Below are 13,574 nucleotides of genomic sequence, written 5' to 3'. Positions count from 1 at the left end.
ACAGTAGCTTGCTGAGACTGAATCTCTTTCAAAGCTTCCAAGGCCTTCTCGGCATTAGTTTCTTGCCAGATCCCAACAATGGCATTAACAATCAAGATGAGAAAAATGACAAGCGGCTCAACAAAAGCGGTGATACCCATCTCACCACCTTCGTCGCCATCAAAGAAGGCCAAGACAAAGGAAATAACAGCGGCCGCCAAAAGAATACGAACCAATGTATCATTGAACTGCTCCAATATCAGCTTGACAATGGAAGTGCCCTCAGGCTTCTCTAACTCATTCAAACCATAGATCTGATGTCGCTTCAACACCTCATCAGTACTCAGCCCTTTCTGACGACTAACACCGAAATGCTCTTCGCATTCGCCGACATCGCTAGCCCAAGCAGGAAAAGTATCTGAATTAACGGGTGTAGAATTTAAGCTCTCCTTCTTGCCGAGATCTTTTGATCCTTTCCCCATGGATTCCCCACTCGCAGCAGAGACAGATTCGTTAAATTATGCTACGGGAAATCGCCAAAGCCTACTGGTTCTACTGCAATTATCCATCAAAAATAAAAAATCATATTGAGAACGAATATTATACAGACATGAGAAGAGATCCTCTAAATTGCTGAGAAAATTTCGCTCTAAGAAACTCGATTAGAAAACTGAAAATTATCATCATCAGACTGGATCGACGAATCTAAAGAGAGAATCAGTCCTAGGCTATAAAATTCAAAGGATGAGATCTAAAATCAAGAGAATGATTACATGGTACAAGAGAAACGCAAGCACGGAAAGGATCAATCAATCGAGTTGGAGAAGATGGTGAAGTAACGTTACCCAAATCAATTCGGGAGCTAAGAGAGAAAGAAAACTTCCCGCTGCAAGCAATCGCAGGGACGTTCTGACGAGGGTGACGTCTATCTGATATATTTTCTTTATTTAAGCAGATGCTGTTGAAAGCCCAATCAAAATTGGTCACTGCCTCAGACTCAGTCAGTAGTATGATATATTGCTTCTACTCATTCTAATATTTTTGGGCCTATAAATTTTACATTGACATACTAAGAGCATGGCCATTGCACATCCTCAAATGAGTCTCTATCTTTTAATAATATTAAAAATAATATTAATCTCTTCACACTTTGTTTTTAATTTTTGTCTTCCCATTAGTTATCTTTGGGTGTCTAATTTTTTTAAAAAAATGTGTTTAAAGTCTAACATCCATACTTAATAGTTAGGAAAATATAAAGAAGACACACAACAATAATCACAGGAGATGCAGCTCTCGACATTTGCCAAAAGAGGGTGATCTTTAAATGTATGGGAGATATCAAAAGGAGATGTGGAGGCTCGTGGAAGCTAGTTTTAAACTTCTTGCTAGCTGGTGAGTTTGGTTGCAGGCGGGAGAAATCACAAGCACTTGCAGGTCCTGGTCATAGCATTGCCGTGACATCAAAGTTGCAGGCAAGAGAAATCACAAACACTTGCAGGTCCTGGTCATAGCATTGTCGTGACATCAAAGGGTGTTGACTTTACCAGAGCTGCAGAAGCAAAACTGGACACTGGTAAAGGAGAAGAGGCAAATCAAGACTGTTTTAACTAAGCTTTGTACAATGTAAAAACAAAACTCCTAAAGTGAGAGAATTTACACACCTCTGTTATGAACAAAGAAACAAACGAAACTGAAGACAAAACAAAAGAAGAACAAAACCTCAAGTTATAAAGCAGACACTCGCCCATGCTTCTTCTCGGATTTCCTGGGAAGACAAGAAAGACAAATAGTTTAAACAAGAACTAAACAATACAAATAACAGAACCAAACAAAAGGCAATTAAACATAACCAAACAATACTTAAAACTGAACCAAACAAGATTCAAAGTAGACTTAAAACAAGAACCAACTGAACATCACTCAACTCTTTTCTCTTTTCCATTAGACTTAATATTGTAAACTAAAACATAGGATTTCATAGAAACAATTCAGAGACAAGAACCAAACATAGTGATAAACAAGAAAGAAACAAGAACCATGGTCGTACGTTTTCTTTGTCAATGCAAAGCGAAAAAGTTGTTTCTCTGCAAAATCAAGTACAAAATCCACTAGATGTGCAAAAATGAAATCTACAAATAGATAATAGATTATAATGAAACTGAAACCGTATAGTGATAATCACTCACACCAACAGAAGATTAAAAAACTTGTACGCATGCATTACCACTACAATGATCAAAGTCACAATCAAACGAAACAGAAATTAATCGCAATTGAATGTTGAAAAAGGTTGCAGGATAGTAGAGAAAAATGCATAATAAACCCAAAATTAAAAAAAAAAAAACCGATCAAAACAAAACCTGAGTTCGGCTAAGGAGAATCGATCTCTAGATCTCAAGAAAGAAAGCCACATGATTTGTTCAAATCAATCCTTTGAAAGTTTTTTTCTGGATCATCCTTCACTCCCGAGGAAACCCCAATTCCATGATCCTTGATTTTGATAAATCGATTTATGCGAATAGTTTTTTCTTGTTCGTATCGGGAGAGAGGAGCTAATGAAGAAAAGGAAAAGGAAAAGAAAAAACAAAACAAAACAAAACGTATCCAATGAATTATTGACACGTTTCGATGCCTCTAAGTATCTAAAAGGGTTTAGGCACAGACCTCTTGATAATTACGATTAAAACATTATTTTTAAAAAAATTATTATTTAAAAAATAAGAGACATCCGAAAGGTATAACCAATGGGCTTGCTCTAACAAGTTACTTAGGCCATCATTAATAAAAGAACACCAAAGGTGTTCTTAGCCCAAAAGAATTATAAAAATAATGAATAGTGGTTTAGAACACTTTTTTTAGTTCTTGATGTAGAACTGATCTAAACCCAGTTCTTATTTGACGTGGCTTCATGTGATTGGACGAGATTTTTTGGAAAAAAAGAAAATATTTCATTTATATAAGTAAGCAATTTAAATGTTAATTTATAAGTTTTTATAATTGTAATATGTTTAAGAATATTATATTAATTTATAAGTATACAATTGCTTTTATATAAGTAAGCAATTTAAATGTTAATTTATAAGTTTTTATAATTGTAATATGTTTAAGAATATTATATTAATTTATAAGTATACAATTGCTTTTATATAAGTAAGCAATTTAAATGTTAATTTATAAGTTTTTATAATTGTAATATGTTTAAGAATATTATATTAATTTATAAGTATACAATTGCTTTTATATAAGTAAGCAATTTAAATGTTAATTTATAAGTTTTTATAATTGTAATATGTTTAAGAATATTATATTAATTTATAAGTATACAATTGCTTTTATATAAGTAAGCAATTTAAATGTTAATTTATAAGTTTTTATAATTGTAATATGTTTAAGAATATTATATTAATTTATAAGTATACAATTGCTTTTATATAAGTAAGCAATTTAAATGTTAATTTATAAGTTTTTATAATTGTAATATGTTTAAGAATATTATATTAATTTATAAGTATACAATTGCTTTTATATAAGTAAGCAATTTAAATGTTAATTTATAAGTTTTTATAATTGTAATATGTTTAAGAATATTATATTAATTTATAAGTATACAATTGCTTTTATATAAGTAAGCAATTTAAATGTTAATTTATAAGTTTTTATAATTGTAATATGTTTAAGAATATTATATTAATTTATAAGTATACAATTGCTTTTATATAAGTAAGCAATTTAAATGTTAATTTATAAGTTTTTATAATTGTAATATGTTTAAGAATATTATATTAATTTATAAGTATACAATTGCTTTTATATAAGTAAGCAATTTAAATGTTAATTTATAAGTTTTTATAATTGTAATATGTTTAAGAATATTATATTAATTTATAAGTATACAATTGCTTTTATATAAGTAAGCAATTTAAATGTTAATTTATAAGTTTTTATAATTGTAATATGTTTAAGAATATTATATTAATTTATAAGTATACAATTGCTTTTATATAAGTAAGCAATTTAAATGTTAATTTATAAGTTTTTATAATTGTAATATGTTTAAGAATATTATATTAATTTATAAGTATACAATTGCTTTTATATAAGTAAGCAATTTAAATGTTAATTTATAAGTTTTTATAATTGTAATATGTTTAAGAATATTATATTAATTTATAAGTATACAATTGCTTTTATATAAGTAAGCAATTTAAATGTTAATTTATAAGTTTTTATAATTGTAATATGTTTAAGAATATTATATTAATTTATAAGTATACAATTGCTTTTATATAAGTAAGCAATTTAAATGTTAATTTATAAGTTTTTATAATTGTAATATGTTTAAGAATATTATATTAATTTATAAGTATACAATTGCTTTTATATAAGTAAGCAATTTAAATGTTAATTTATAAGTTTTTATAATTGTAATATGTTTAAGAATATTATATTAATTTATAAGTATACAATTGCTTTTATATAAGTAAGCAATTTAAATGTTAATTTATAAGTTTTTATAATTGTAATATGTTTAAGAATATTATATTAATTTATAAGTATACAATTGCTTTTATATAAGTAAGCAATTTAAATGTTAATTTATAAGTTTTTATAATTGTAATATGTTTAAGAATATTATATTAATTTATAAGTATACAATTGCTTTTATATAAGTAAGCAATTTAAATGTTAATTTATAAGTTTTTATAATTGTAATATGTTTAAGAATATTATATTAATTTATAAGTATACAATTGCTTTTATATAAGTAAGCAATTTAAATGTTAATTTATAAGTTTTTATAATTGTAATATGTTTAAGAATATTATATTAATTTATAAGTATACAATTGCTTTTATATAAGTAAGCAATTTAAATGTTAATTTATAAGTTTTTATAATTGTAATATGTTTAAGAATATTATATTAATTTATAAGTATACAATTGCTTTTATATAAGTAAGCAATTTAAATGTTAATTTATAAGTTTTTATAATTGTAATATGTTTAAGAATATTATATTAATTTATAAGTATACAATTGCTTTTATATAAGTAAGCAATTTAAATGTTAATTTATAAGTTTTTATAATTGTAATATGTTTAAGAATATTATATTAATTTATAAGTATACAATTGCTTTTATATAAGTAAGCAATTTAAATGTTAATTTATAAGTTTTTATAATTGTAATATGTTTAAGAATATTATATTAATTTATAAGTATATAATTGCTTTTATATAAGTAAGCAATTTAAATGTTAATTTATAAGTTTTTATAATTGTAATATGTTTAAGAATATTATATTAATTTATAAGTATATAATTGCTTTTATATAAGTATGCAATTTAAATGTTAATTTATAAGTTTTTATAATTGTAATATGTTTAAGAATATTATATTAATTTATAAGTATACAATTGCTTTTATATAAGTAAGCAATTTAAATGTTATTTTATAAGTTTTTATAATTTGTAAAATGTTTATGAATATTATTTCACTATATCTTTATTCTAAAAATACCATAATTAGTTCTCCCATTTTTTTTACCTATAATCTTAATAACTGATCTAACATTATTTTCACTATATATTTAATCTAAAAACACAAAAAAAAGTTCTCCTATTAATGATGCCCTTACGAGGAACGGTAAAAACCTTGATTTCGTTCCGAATTATTTACTTTTCAACAATTTACTTACATACGCATATTATGCAACACGACGATCGATGTCACTAGTACAAAACAACTGAATTATTGTTTTTGAGCACTATCAAATCTATCTAAATCTTAATAATCTTGTAAATATGTATTATGTATACTTTATAGTTTAAACTAGTTACATTTACAAGGGATTAATTCTGTTCGTAAATCTACCGCATACAGAGATACTGAAGCCAATAGTGGGGTTTGTAAACAAAAAGACGTTATTTAGTGTTTAAACGCTGGAATTCGGTAGAGGAATTAGTCTAGGTCCGAATCGTTTTGGACCTTTTTGGTCAAAAATTAAAATGTTAACAAAGTAGTCCAATGGGTGTGACATACCCGATGATGGCAAAACGGAATGCCAAGATTGTGGATACCATTTTAATTTTCATTGTGTGTAACAGTGTAAGTCGGATCTAAGAGATAGATACGTAACTCTCTATTATAAAAAACTGAAGAATGTCATACAGTATATATTTCTACGACGGATCTTATCATGTCTGAATTTGGAAAAATTAAAAGGAAACGGTGAATGTGTTGTTTATGTAACTGAATACAAAATTATTAACGAATTTACAAGTTTTTTTTGTTATGTTTTGGTTTATAAATGATCCGCATTCTCCGTGCCAATACACGATCGGATCAAACAAGCCGACNAATTGCTTTTATATAAGTAAGCAATTTAAATGTTATTTTATAAGTTTTTATAATTTGTAAAATGTTTATGAATATTATTTCACTATATCTTTATTCTAAAAATACCATAATTAGTTCTCCCATTTTTTTTACCTATAATCTTAATAACTGATCTAACATTATTTTCACTATATATTTAATCTAAAAACACAAAAAAAAGTTCTCCTATTAATGATGCCCTTACGAGGAACGGTAAAAACCTTGATTTCGTTCCGAATTATTTACTTTTCAACAATTTACTTACATACGCATATTATGCAACACGACGATCGATGTCACTAGTACAAAACAACTGAATTATTGTTTTTGAGCACTATCAAATCTATCTAAATCTTAATAATCTTGTAAATATGTATTATGTATACTTTATAGTTTAAACTAGTTACATTTACAAGGGATTAATTCTGTTCGTAAATCTACCGCATACAGAGATACTGAAGCCAATAGTGGGGTTTGTAAACAAAAAGACGTTATTTAGTGTTTAAACGCTGGAATTCGGTAGAGGAATTAGTCTAGGTCCGAATCGTTTTGGACCTTTTTGGTCAAAAATTAAAATGTTAACAAAGTAGTCCAATGGGTGTGACATACCCGATGATGGCAAAACGGAATGCCAAGATTGTGGATACCATTTTAATTTTCATTGTGTGTAACAGTGTAAGTCGGATCTAAGAGATAGATACGTAACTCTCTATTATAAAAAACTGAAGAATGTCATACAGTATATATTTCTACGACGGATCTTATCATGTCTGAATTTGGAAAAATTAAAAGGAAACGGTGAATGTGTTGTTTATGTAACTGAATACAAAATTATTAACGAATTTACAAGTTTTTTTTGTTATGTTTTGGTTTATAAATGATCCGCATTCTCCGTGCCAATACACGATCGGATCAAACAAGCCGACGCCGTGACCATAACCGCAGCAAAGATCGAAGGCACAAACAAATCGAAACGCGATCTCTTCACCATGCTAGACGGCACGCACACACTCTCCCCAGCAAAATCCACCGGTATCTTCACGAACCCATCTCCTCCTCCGCACGAGGAAGACACCGTAGACACAAACGCCATCTCAGGAGCAAACGAAGCGACGGCGACCGTGAACATGAGGAGCACAGTCCACGTGGCAGCCTGAGCGATGACCGGCCAACGGTCAGAGACACTCCGTAGAAACGGCTCCATTAACGACGGAATGCGATGATACATCTTGATCAAAGAAGAAAAAGATAAAAAGGTGTTTTGTTGTTTGCGAACGAGAAAACGAAAAGATTGTGGGAATGACCAAAACCAAAGCTTGTTTGATGGGTGCGTGCGCGGTTTATGTGTTTGGAAAATGGGAAGAGCTGCTCTTCTTTGCACGTTTAACTAACTGCTCTTCTTTCCCCCATAGACAAACCAACTACTAATTACGGAACTGCCCCCTTTCCTTTGAACTCTTCTCTTCGTTTTTTGCCCCTTCCTTTCCGGGTCTTCTCCTTCCCCTTCGAGACTCCCACGTATTCCCCAATTACAACTTTGTTTAATTAACAATTGGGTATAGTAGTAGGTTTGTATTATTTGGCTTTCTTTGTTGGCTTCAGAGACGTGTTTGTTCTGTATTTTTTTTGTATAAACAATATCATCTGGAATCAAAACTCTTCTTTTCTTCAGAATTCAGATATTTGGTTCTGTATTTAGCTTAAGGAGGATACAAGAAATTTAATAACGATTATGACACTTGTGATAGTGAATTATGCTTTATTGTAGGTTCACCAAAAACTCTTCATTAATGTTAAGTGCGTTCACCTAAACCTAATGCTTACTTATGTCCTCCGTGTGCCATGACGATAATGATTCGTGAGAACTAAGCTACTAATTTCAATTTTGTTTCCCATTTTATTGTCTTCCAGTTACAATACGAAGTCGCAAGTTCGAATTGGACTCTGTTCTTTTTAGGTATGTAATTAGAGCAATACCGGGCTAAAAAAATGGATAAAAAAGGATATATACTTCAAATAAGAAATTGCAAATCCATCATCTCAATTGGGTAAATCGAAATGAAAAACATTACAATACTATCATAAAAGCAGTGAATTAAACAAAAAGGAACAACCATATCATCATCCTAGTTTTACATAAACAAGATACGAACTTTAAAAGCGACCAAAGCATCTAATTCCCTACTTCATAGCAAATCGAAATCCCTAAAAGTAAACCCTAGACCAAATTCAATTCCTTCAAGAGCTTGTAAACTTGGTCACGGCCTTTGTACCTTCAGAGACGGCGTGTTTAGCGAGTTCACCGGGGAGGACAAGTCTGACAGCAGTCTGGATCTCGCGAGAAGTAATCGTCGGCTTCTTGTTGTACCTTGCGAGCTTGGAAGACTCCTGAGCAAGCTTCTCGAAGATATCGTTGATGAAGCTGTTCATGATCCCCATGGCTTTGCTCGAGATCCCGATATCTGGGTGAACCTGCTTCAGCACCTTGAAGATGTAGATCTTGTAGGTTTCGATGTTCTTCTTGGATCTCTTCTTCTTCTTGTCGCCGGCCTCCTTCGTCGGTGGCAGTTTCTTTCCGGCCTTTGGTTTCTTCTCTGCCGGAGCTTTCTCGGCGGTCTTGTTCTCTTCCGCCGCGGGCTTCTTCTCGGCTGGCTTCTTCTCGGCTCTTGGTGCCATTATCTCGATTTGACGACTCGGGGGAAATAGAGTAAAGTTGCTAATCGGATATCGTTGTAGTGGTGGTGGTGGTGGTGGTGCTTGTTTTAGATCTCTCGAGGGTTTTTAGTATATATAGAGAAGGAACCGTTGTACTCTATTGGCTAATTGCATTTCACGAGGATCGTTGACGTGGAGGATTATCATTCGTTTAGATTGATCGACTTTTTAAAATAAGATCTGACGGCTGTGAGCGAGAGAATGATTACTTCTATTTTATTGGCTAACAGCACTTGACGCGGATAACTGACGTGTAGACTTATAATTCATTAGATTGATCAATTGTTAAATGAGGTCTGACGGCTCTGAGAGGCGCATTCGCCACATATCAATCACTCATCCGACCCAAAACGCAATTGCCCAGTTGATAGCTTCGACAGGCTTCAATGGTCGTGTAATAAAGAAGCCCATTGGGCTTAAAACGCATCGTATCAAACACATTTCATTTGGTTTCTATGATTTTTCTCGAGTATAAAATCTAATAAGAAAACCCTAGCTCACCTTCTCTTCTTCCTCTATTTGCTTTTCTCCGTCACTGAGTGCCTCAGCCTCTCGAGCTCCAAATCTTAAGGTACAATCGTCTCCACTATACTACTCGCTCAGATTCTCTGATCTCCTTATAGAATTTTCAGAAGTGAGCGATTGCTAATTGTTCGTGAGTTTGTTTATTCTCTTGTTTCGCTTCCGAGAATTTTAGGATCTTAGAGTTCTTTGTTTTGTTTTGTTGATGTAACATAGCATTTTCATAGTGAACTTAGGAACGCTTGCGTATTCATCAGTCTTAGCTTCGTTTTCTCTCTGTATATGCATTTTCTGGAGTGTAACCATGAGACCTCTTTGTCTTAGTGATTTTGTTTTGCATTTACAAGTTCTTAGTTATTCCCATTGAAGTCAATTTTCGTGATGCTTAGTTCTGTGCATTGTATCATGAACTACTTACAGTAAGATCGTTTCTGTTTTGAACCAAAGATCAGAAGCTAAATGCTCTGCATATTTTGTTTGTTTTAGCTAAATGCTCATGTATTCTGTTTGAGTTGTTTAGTAGAGGATTGAGCGAAGGGCAAGATGGTGAGAATCAGTGTTCTTAACGATGCTCTCAAGAGCATGTACAATGCTGAGAAACGAGGCAAGAGGCAGGTCATGATCAGGCCATCCTCAAAAGTCATTATCAAGTTTCTGATTGTCATGCAGAAGCACGGTATGATGATGTCTCCCATTAGTTTTTTACATAAAGATCCTCAAGATTCTTAGGTGTCGGTTCTCTAAATTTTTTTGTGGTTACCAATCAAATGCAGGTTACATCGGTGAGTTTGAGTATGTCGATGACCACAGATCTGGCAAGATCGTCGTTGAATTGAACGGAAGGTTGAACAAGTGTGGCGTTATCAGCCCACGTTTTGATGTTGGTGTCAAGGAAATTGAAGGTTGGACTGCCCGTTTGCTACCTTCTAGACAGGTTCGCTCTCCTCACTCACTATAAGATCAAGCTTTGAGAGTGTTGTAGAATCACTTTGCATACTGTACCAATACAACAGTGTTAGTAGTTTGTGTACTTGTCTCAATGGTAATAATGGATTTAAGCCACTAAATTCTGCAGTTTGGCTACATCGTCCTGACTACCTCTGCTGGTATTATGGACCATGAAGAAGCCAGAAGGAAGAATGTCGGAGGCAAGGTTCTCGGCTTCTTCTATTGAAGTTTTATTTATGGGGAAAGAGATTTTCAATTGAGCTATATTTTTAACTTTTGTCCTCCATTTTCTCTGAAACTACCTTTGTTGTTCTTTCGAATTTTGTGTTAACTTTGATGGATAGTTCTTAAAATTACTCTTTTTGGTTTGAAGCTCTTTTAAGATTCATTTTGAACTTCGGATGCATTCGTCATCTTGAATTACTGCAAAACGCTCTACTAATTATCCTATCTCTTACGCTTCGTTTAGATTTACGAGCTCATCTCTGTAACTTTAGTTTCTAAATATACAAAATAATCTTGATCGTAATATTATGTGTTCTCTACTAATGTGATAACCGAATCATTCTTTACCTTTAATTAAGAACTACATCGCATCATACACACCCCAGCAATGGCTTAATACATTTTTTGCGGTTAAAGTAAAGAATAAGACACAAAAAGTGACAAATCATTGGTGTTATCAATTAACATCAAGAAACGTGGAAACCCAAAAAAAAATAAAAACTCTTCAAGAAACAAGAACAAACTGCCAAAGGAACATAGTTGCCCAATTTCTAATTCTAGTTTTCTTCCATAAAATCGATCACACCTTATTAGAAAATGGTCTACGGATCACTCTTCCCTCTCCAGCCAAATCTCAGCCGCCGTCTCATCTCATCTCCAGCACCGTGAGCTCGGAAATACCTTCATGTAATTAGATATGTAAGAGATAAAAAAGAGAGAGAGAGAGAGAGAGGAAAGTTTGATGAGGAGCATTCATTGTTGATACTGGCCTTTACGACCTCATCAAAAGAGAAGCCAAATGGAGAGGAGACGTTTCATTTTGGGTTTATAGACCAAAAAAAGTGGTCATTTGAGAGAGGATCTTCGAAAGCATATGCTCTGAACCATTAACTTAGCTGACCTGAGACCCATTATTACTACTTTTGATTTTCTTCTTTTTCCACTTTTTTTGTTAAAATATTTAAAATGGTATTAATTATTGAGACGAGTAACATGGGGTTGCTCGCCACACGAAAGTAGAAAGAAAGTGAGGTTCTCTTTTCTTCGCCTAGTTGTTTCTCATTGGAGTGCTTCCAACTGTTCGATCTGTATATTTGACGAGGTGACCAAAAGTGGCTCAGTTTTATTATTTTCACTTGGCAATTGGGTTATGTTGGTAGGCTCTCCACGTATTTTATATGAACATTTCAAAGCATGTGGCGGTCGGCTAATCTGACATCACTTTGGTTGTGATCTTGTACAATCTTTTTATCGGTTTCAGATGTATTCTCCGTTTATGAAACGTGCGTGCATATATATTATTCTCTAACCAAGTCATTGTCTCAAGCTGGTGGAAAGGATACGTTACTGACGTTAGACTTGATATGATTTTGTACATTATTCAATTTAAGGTCTTCAATTTTTTAAAGCAAATTTCGTGTTTGATGAGTTTACAAGAAAATAAATTAACATTCCACCAACACTCAGTGTATAAAAGTGTTACTAAATACACTCAGTTTACAAGAAGCCCAGTTGATAGCTTCGACAGGCTTCAATGGTCGTGTAATAAAGAAGCCCATTGGGCTTAAAACGCATCGTATCAAACACATTTCATTTGGTTTCTATGATTTTTCTCGAGTATAAAATCTAATAAGAAAACCCTAGCTCACCTTCTCTTCTTCCTCTATTTGCTTTTCTCCGTCACTGAGTGCCTCAGCCTCTCGAGCTCCAAATCTTAAGGTACAATCGTCTCCACTATACTACTCGCTCAGATTCTCTGATCTCCTTATAGAATTTTCAGAAGTGAGCGATTGCTAATTGTTCGTGAGTTTGTTTATTCTCTTGTTTCGCTTCCGAGAATTTTAGGATCTTAGAGTTCTTTGTTTTGTTTTGTTGATGTAACATAGCATTTTCATAGTGAACTTAGGAACGCTTGCGTATTCATCAGTCTTAGCTTCGTTTTCTCTCTGTATATGCATTTTCTGGAGTGTAACCATGAGACCTCTTTGTCTTAGTGATTTTGTTTTGCATTTACAAGTTCTTAGTTATTCCCATTGAAGTCAATTTTCGTGATGCTTAGTTCTGTGCATTGTATCATGAACTACTTACAGTAAGATCGTTTCTGTTTTGAACCAAAGATCAGAAGCTAAATGCTCTGCATATTTTGTTTGTTTTAGCTAAATGCTCATGTATTCTGTTTGAGTTGTTTAGTAGAGGATTGAGCGAAGGGCAAGATGGTGAGAATCAGTGTTCTTAACGATGCTCTCAAGAGCATGTACAATGCTGAGAAACGAGGCAAGAGGCAGGTCATGATCAGGCCATCCTCAAAAGTCATTATCAAGTTTCTGATTGTCATGCAGAAGCACGGTATGATGATGTCTCCCATTAGTTTTTTACATAAAGATCCTCAAGATTCTTAGGTGTCGGTTCTCTAAATTTTTTTGTGGTTACCAATCAAATGCAGGTTACATCGGTGAGTTTGAGTATGTCGATGACCACAGATCTGGCAAGATCGTCGTTGAATTGAACGGAAGGTTGAACAAGTGTGGCGTTATCAGCCCACGTTTTGATGTTGGTGTCAAGGAAATTGAAGGTTGGACTGCCCGTTTGCTACCTTCTAGACAGGTTCGCTCTCCTCACTCACTATAAGATCAAGCTTTGAGAGTGTTGTAGAATCACTTTGCATACTGTACCAATACAACAGTGTTAGTAGTTTGTGTACTTGTCTCAATGGTAATAATGGATTTAAGCCACTAAATTCTGCAGTTTGGCTACATCGTCCTGACTACCTCTGCTGGTATTATGGACCATGAAGAAGCCAGAAGGAAG

At 32.5% G+C, this 13,574-nt stretch overlaps 5 protein-coding genes and 1 long non-coding RNA gene across 7 annotated transcripts in view; 2 read left to right on the top strand and 4 right to left on the bottom strand.

Moving 5' to 3' along the window:
* LOC104743177 (calcium-transporting ATPase 1, endoplasmic reticulum-type-like) overlaps positions 1-931 on the bottom strand; it is a 5,322-nt gene extending 4,391 nt beyond the window's left edge. Inside the window, exons 1-2 of the mRNA XM_010464289.2 lie at positions 825-931; positions 3-534 (exon numbers count right to left, since the gene is read on the bottom strand). Coding sequence (XP_010462591.1) covers positions 3-461 — 459 coding nt within the window. The 5' untranslated portion in view covers positions 462-534; positions 825-931. The remainder of the gene's footprint in view (positions 1-2; positions 535-824) is intronic.
* On the bottom strand, positions 1,192-2,573 carry LOC104739363. The gene is made up of 2 exons (XR_759973.1): positions 2,340-2,573; positions 1,192-1,744 (listed from the first exon to the last, which is right to left on the bottom strand). It is a non-coding gene; the product is annotated as an uncharacterized LOC104739363 (long non-coding RNA).
* Positions 7,115-8,048, bottom strand: LOC104739362. The gene has a single exon (XM_010459684.2). The coding sequence runs from the start codon at positions 7,582-7,584 to the stop codon at positions 7,228-7,230; it is 357 nt and encodes a 118-aa protein (XP_010457986.1). The 5' UTR covers positions 7,585-8,048; the 3' UTR covers positions 7,115-7,227.
* LOC104739361 (histone H2B.1-like) lies at positions 8,365-9,131 on the bottom strand. Its single transcript, XM_010459682.2, has one exon. The coding sequence runs from the start codon at positions 9,030-9,032 to the stop codon at positions 8,595-8,597; it is 438 nt and encodes a 145-aa protein (XP_010457984.1). The 5' UTR covers positions 9,033-9,131; the 3' UTR covers positions 8,365-8,594.
* Positions 9,536-10,929, top strand: LOC109124601 (40S ribosomal protein S15a-1). Of its 2 annotated transcripts, none has more exons than XM_010459680.2 (4): positions 9,536-9,642; positions 10,114-10,269; positions 10,367-10,527; positions 10,669-10,929. In XM_010459680.2, exons 2-4 carry the CDS (start codon positions 10,137-10,139, stop codon positions 10,765-10,767), a joined length of 393 nt encoding a protein of 130 aa, XP_010457982.1. In that variant the 5' UTR covers positions 9,536-9,642; positions 10,114-10,136; the 3' UTR covers positions 10,768-10,929. The 2 variants fall into 2 exon arrangements, with proteins under 2 accessions (XP_010457982.1, XP_010457983.1); XM_010459681.2 differs by having other exon boundaries at positions 9,539-9,642; positions 10,117-10,269.
* LOC104739360 (40S ribosomal protein S15a-1) overlaps positions 12,378-13,574 on the top strand; it is a 3,068-nt gene continuing 1,871 nt past the window's right edge. The window contains exons 1-4 of the mRNA XM_010459679.2: positions 12,378-12,485; positions 12,957-13,112; positions 13,210-13,370; positions 13,512-13,553. Coding sequence (XP_010457981.1) covers positions 12,980-13,112; positions 13,210-13,370; positions 13,512-13,553 — 336 coding nt within the window. The 5' untranslated portion in view covers positions 12,378-12,485; positions 12,957-12,979. The remainder of the gene's footprint in view (positions 12,486-12,956; positions 13,113-13,209; positions 13,371-13,511; positions 13,554-13,574) is intronic.

The sequence above is a fragment of the Camelina sativa genome, chromosome 14, assembly GCF_000633955.1.
Source record: "Camelina sativa cultivar DH55 chromosome 14, Cs, whole genome shotgun sequence".
Lineage (NCBI taxonomy): Eukaryota > Viridiplantae > Streptophyta > Magnoliopsida > Brassicales > Brassicaceae > Camelina > Camelina sativa.
The sequence above is the reverse complement of the archived record's forward strand: the minus strand, read 5'-3'. Positions and strand labels throughout refer to the sequence as shown.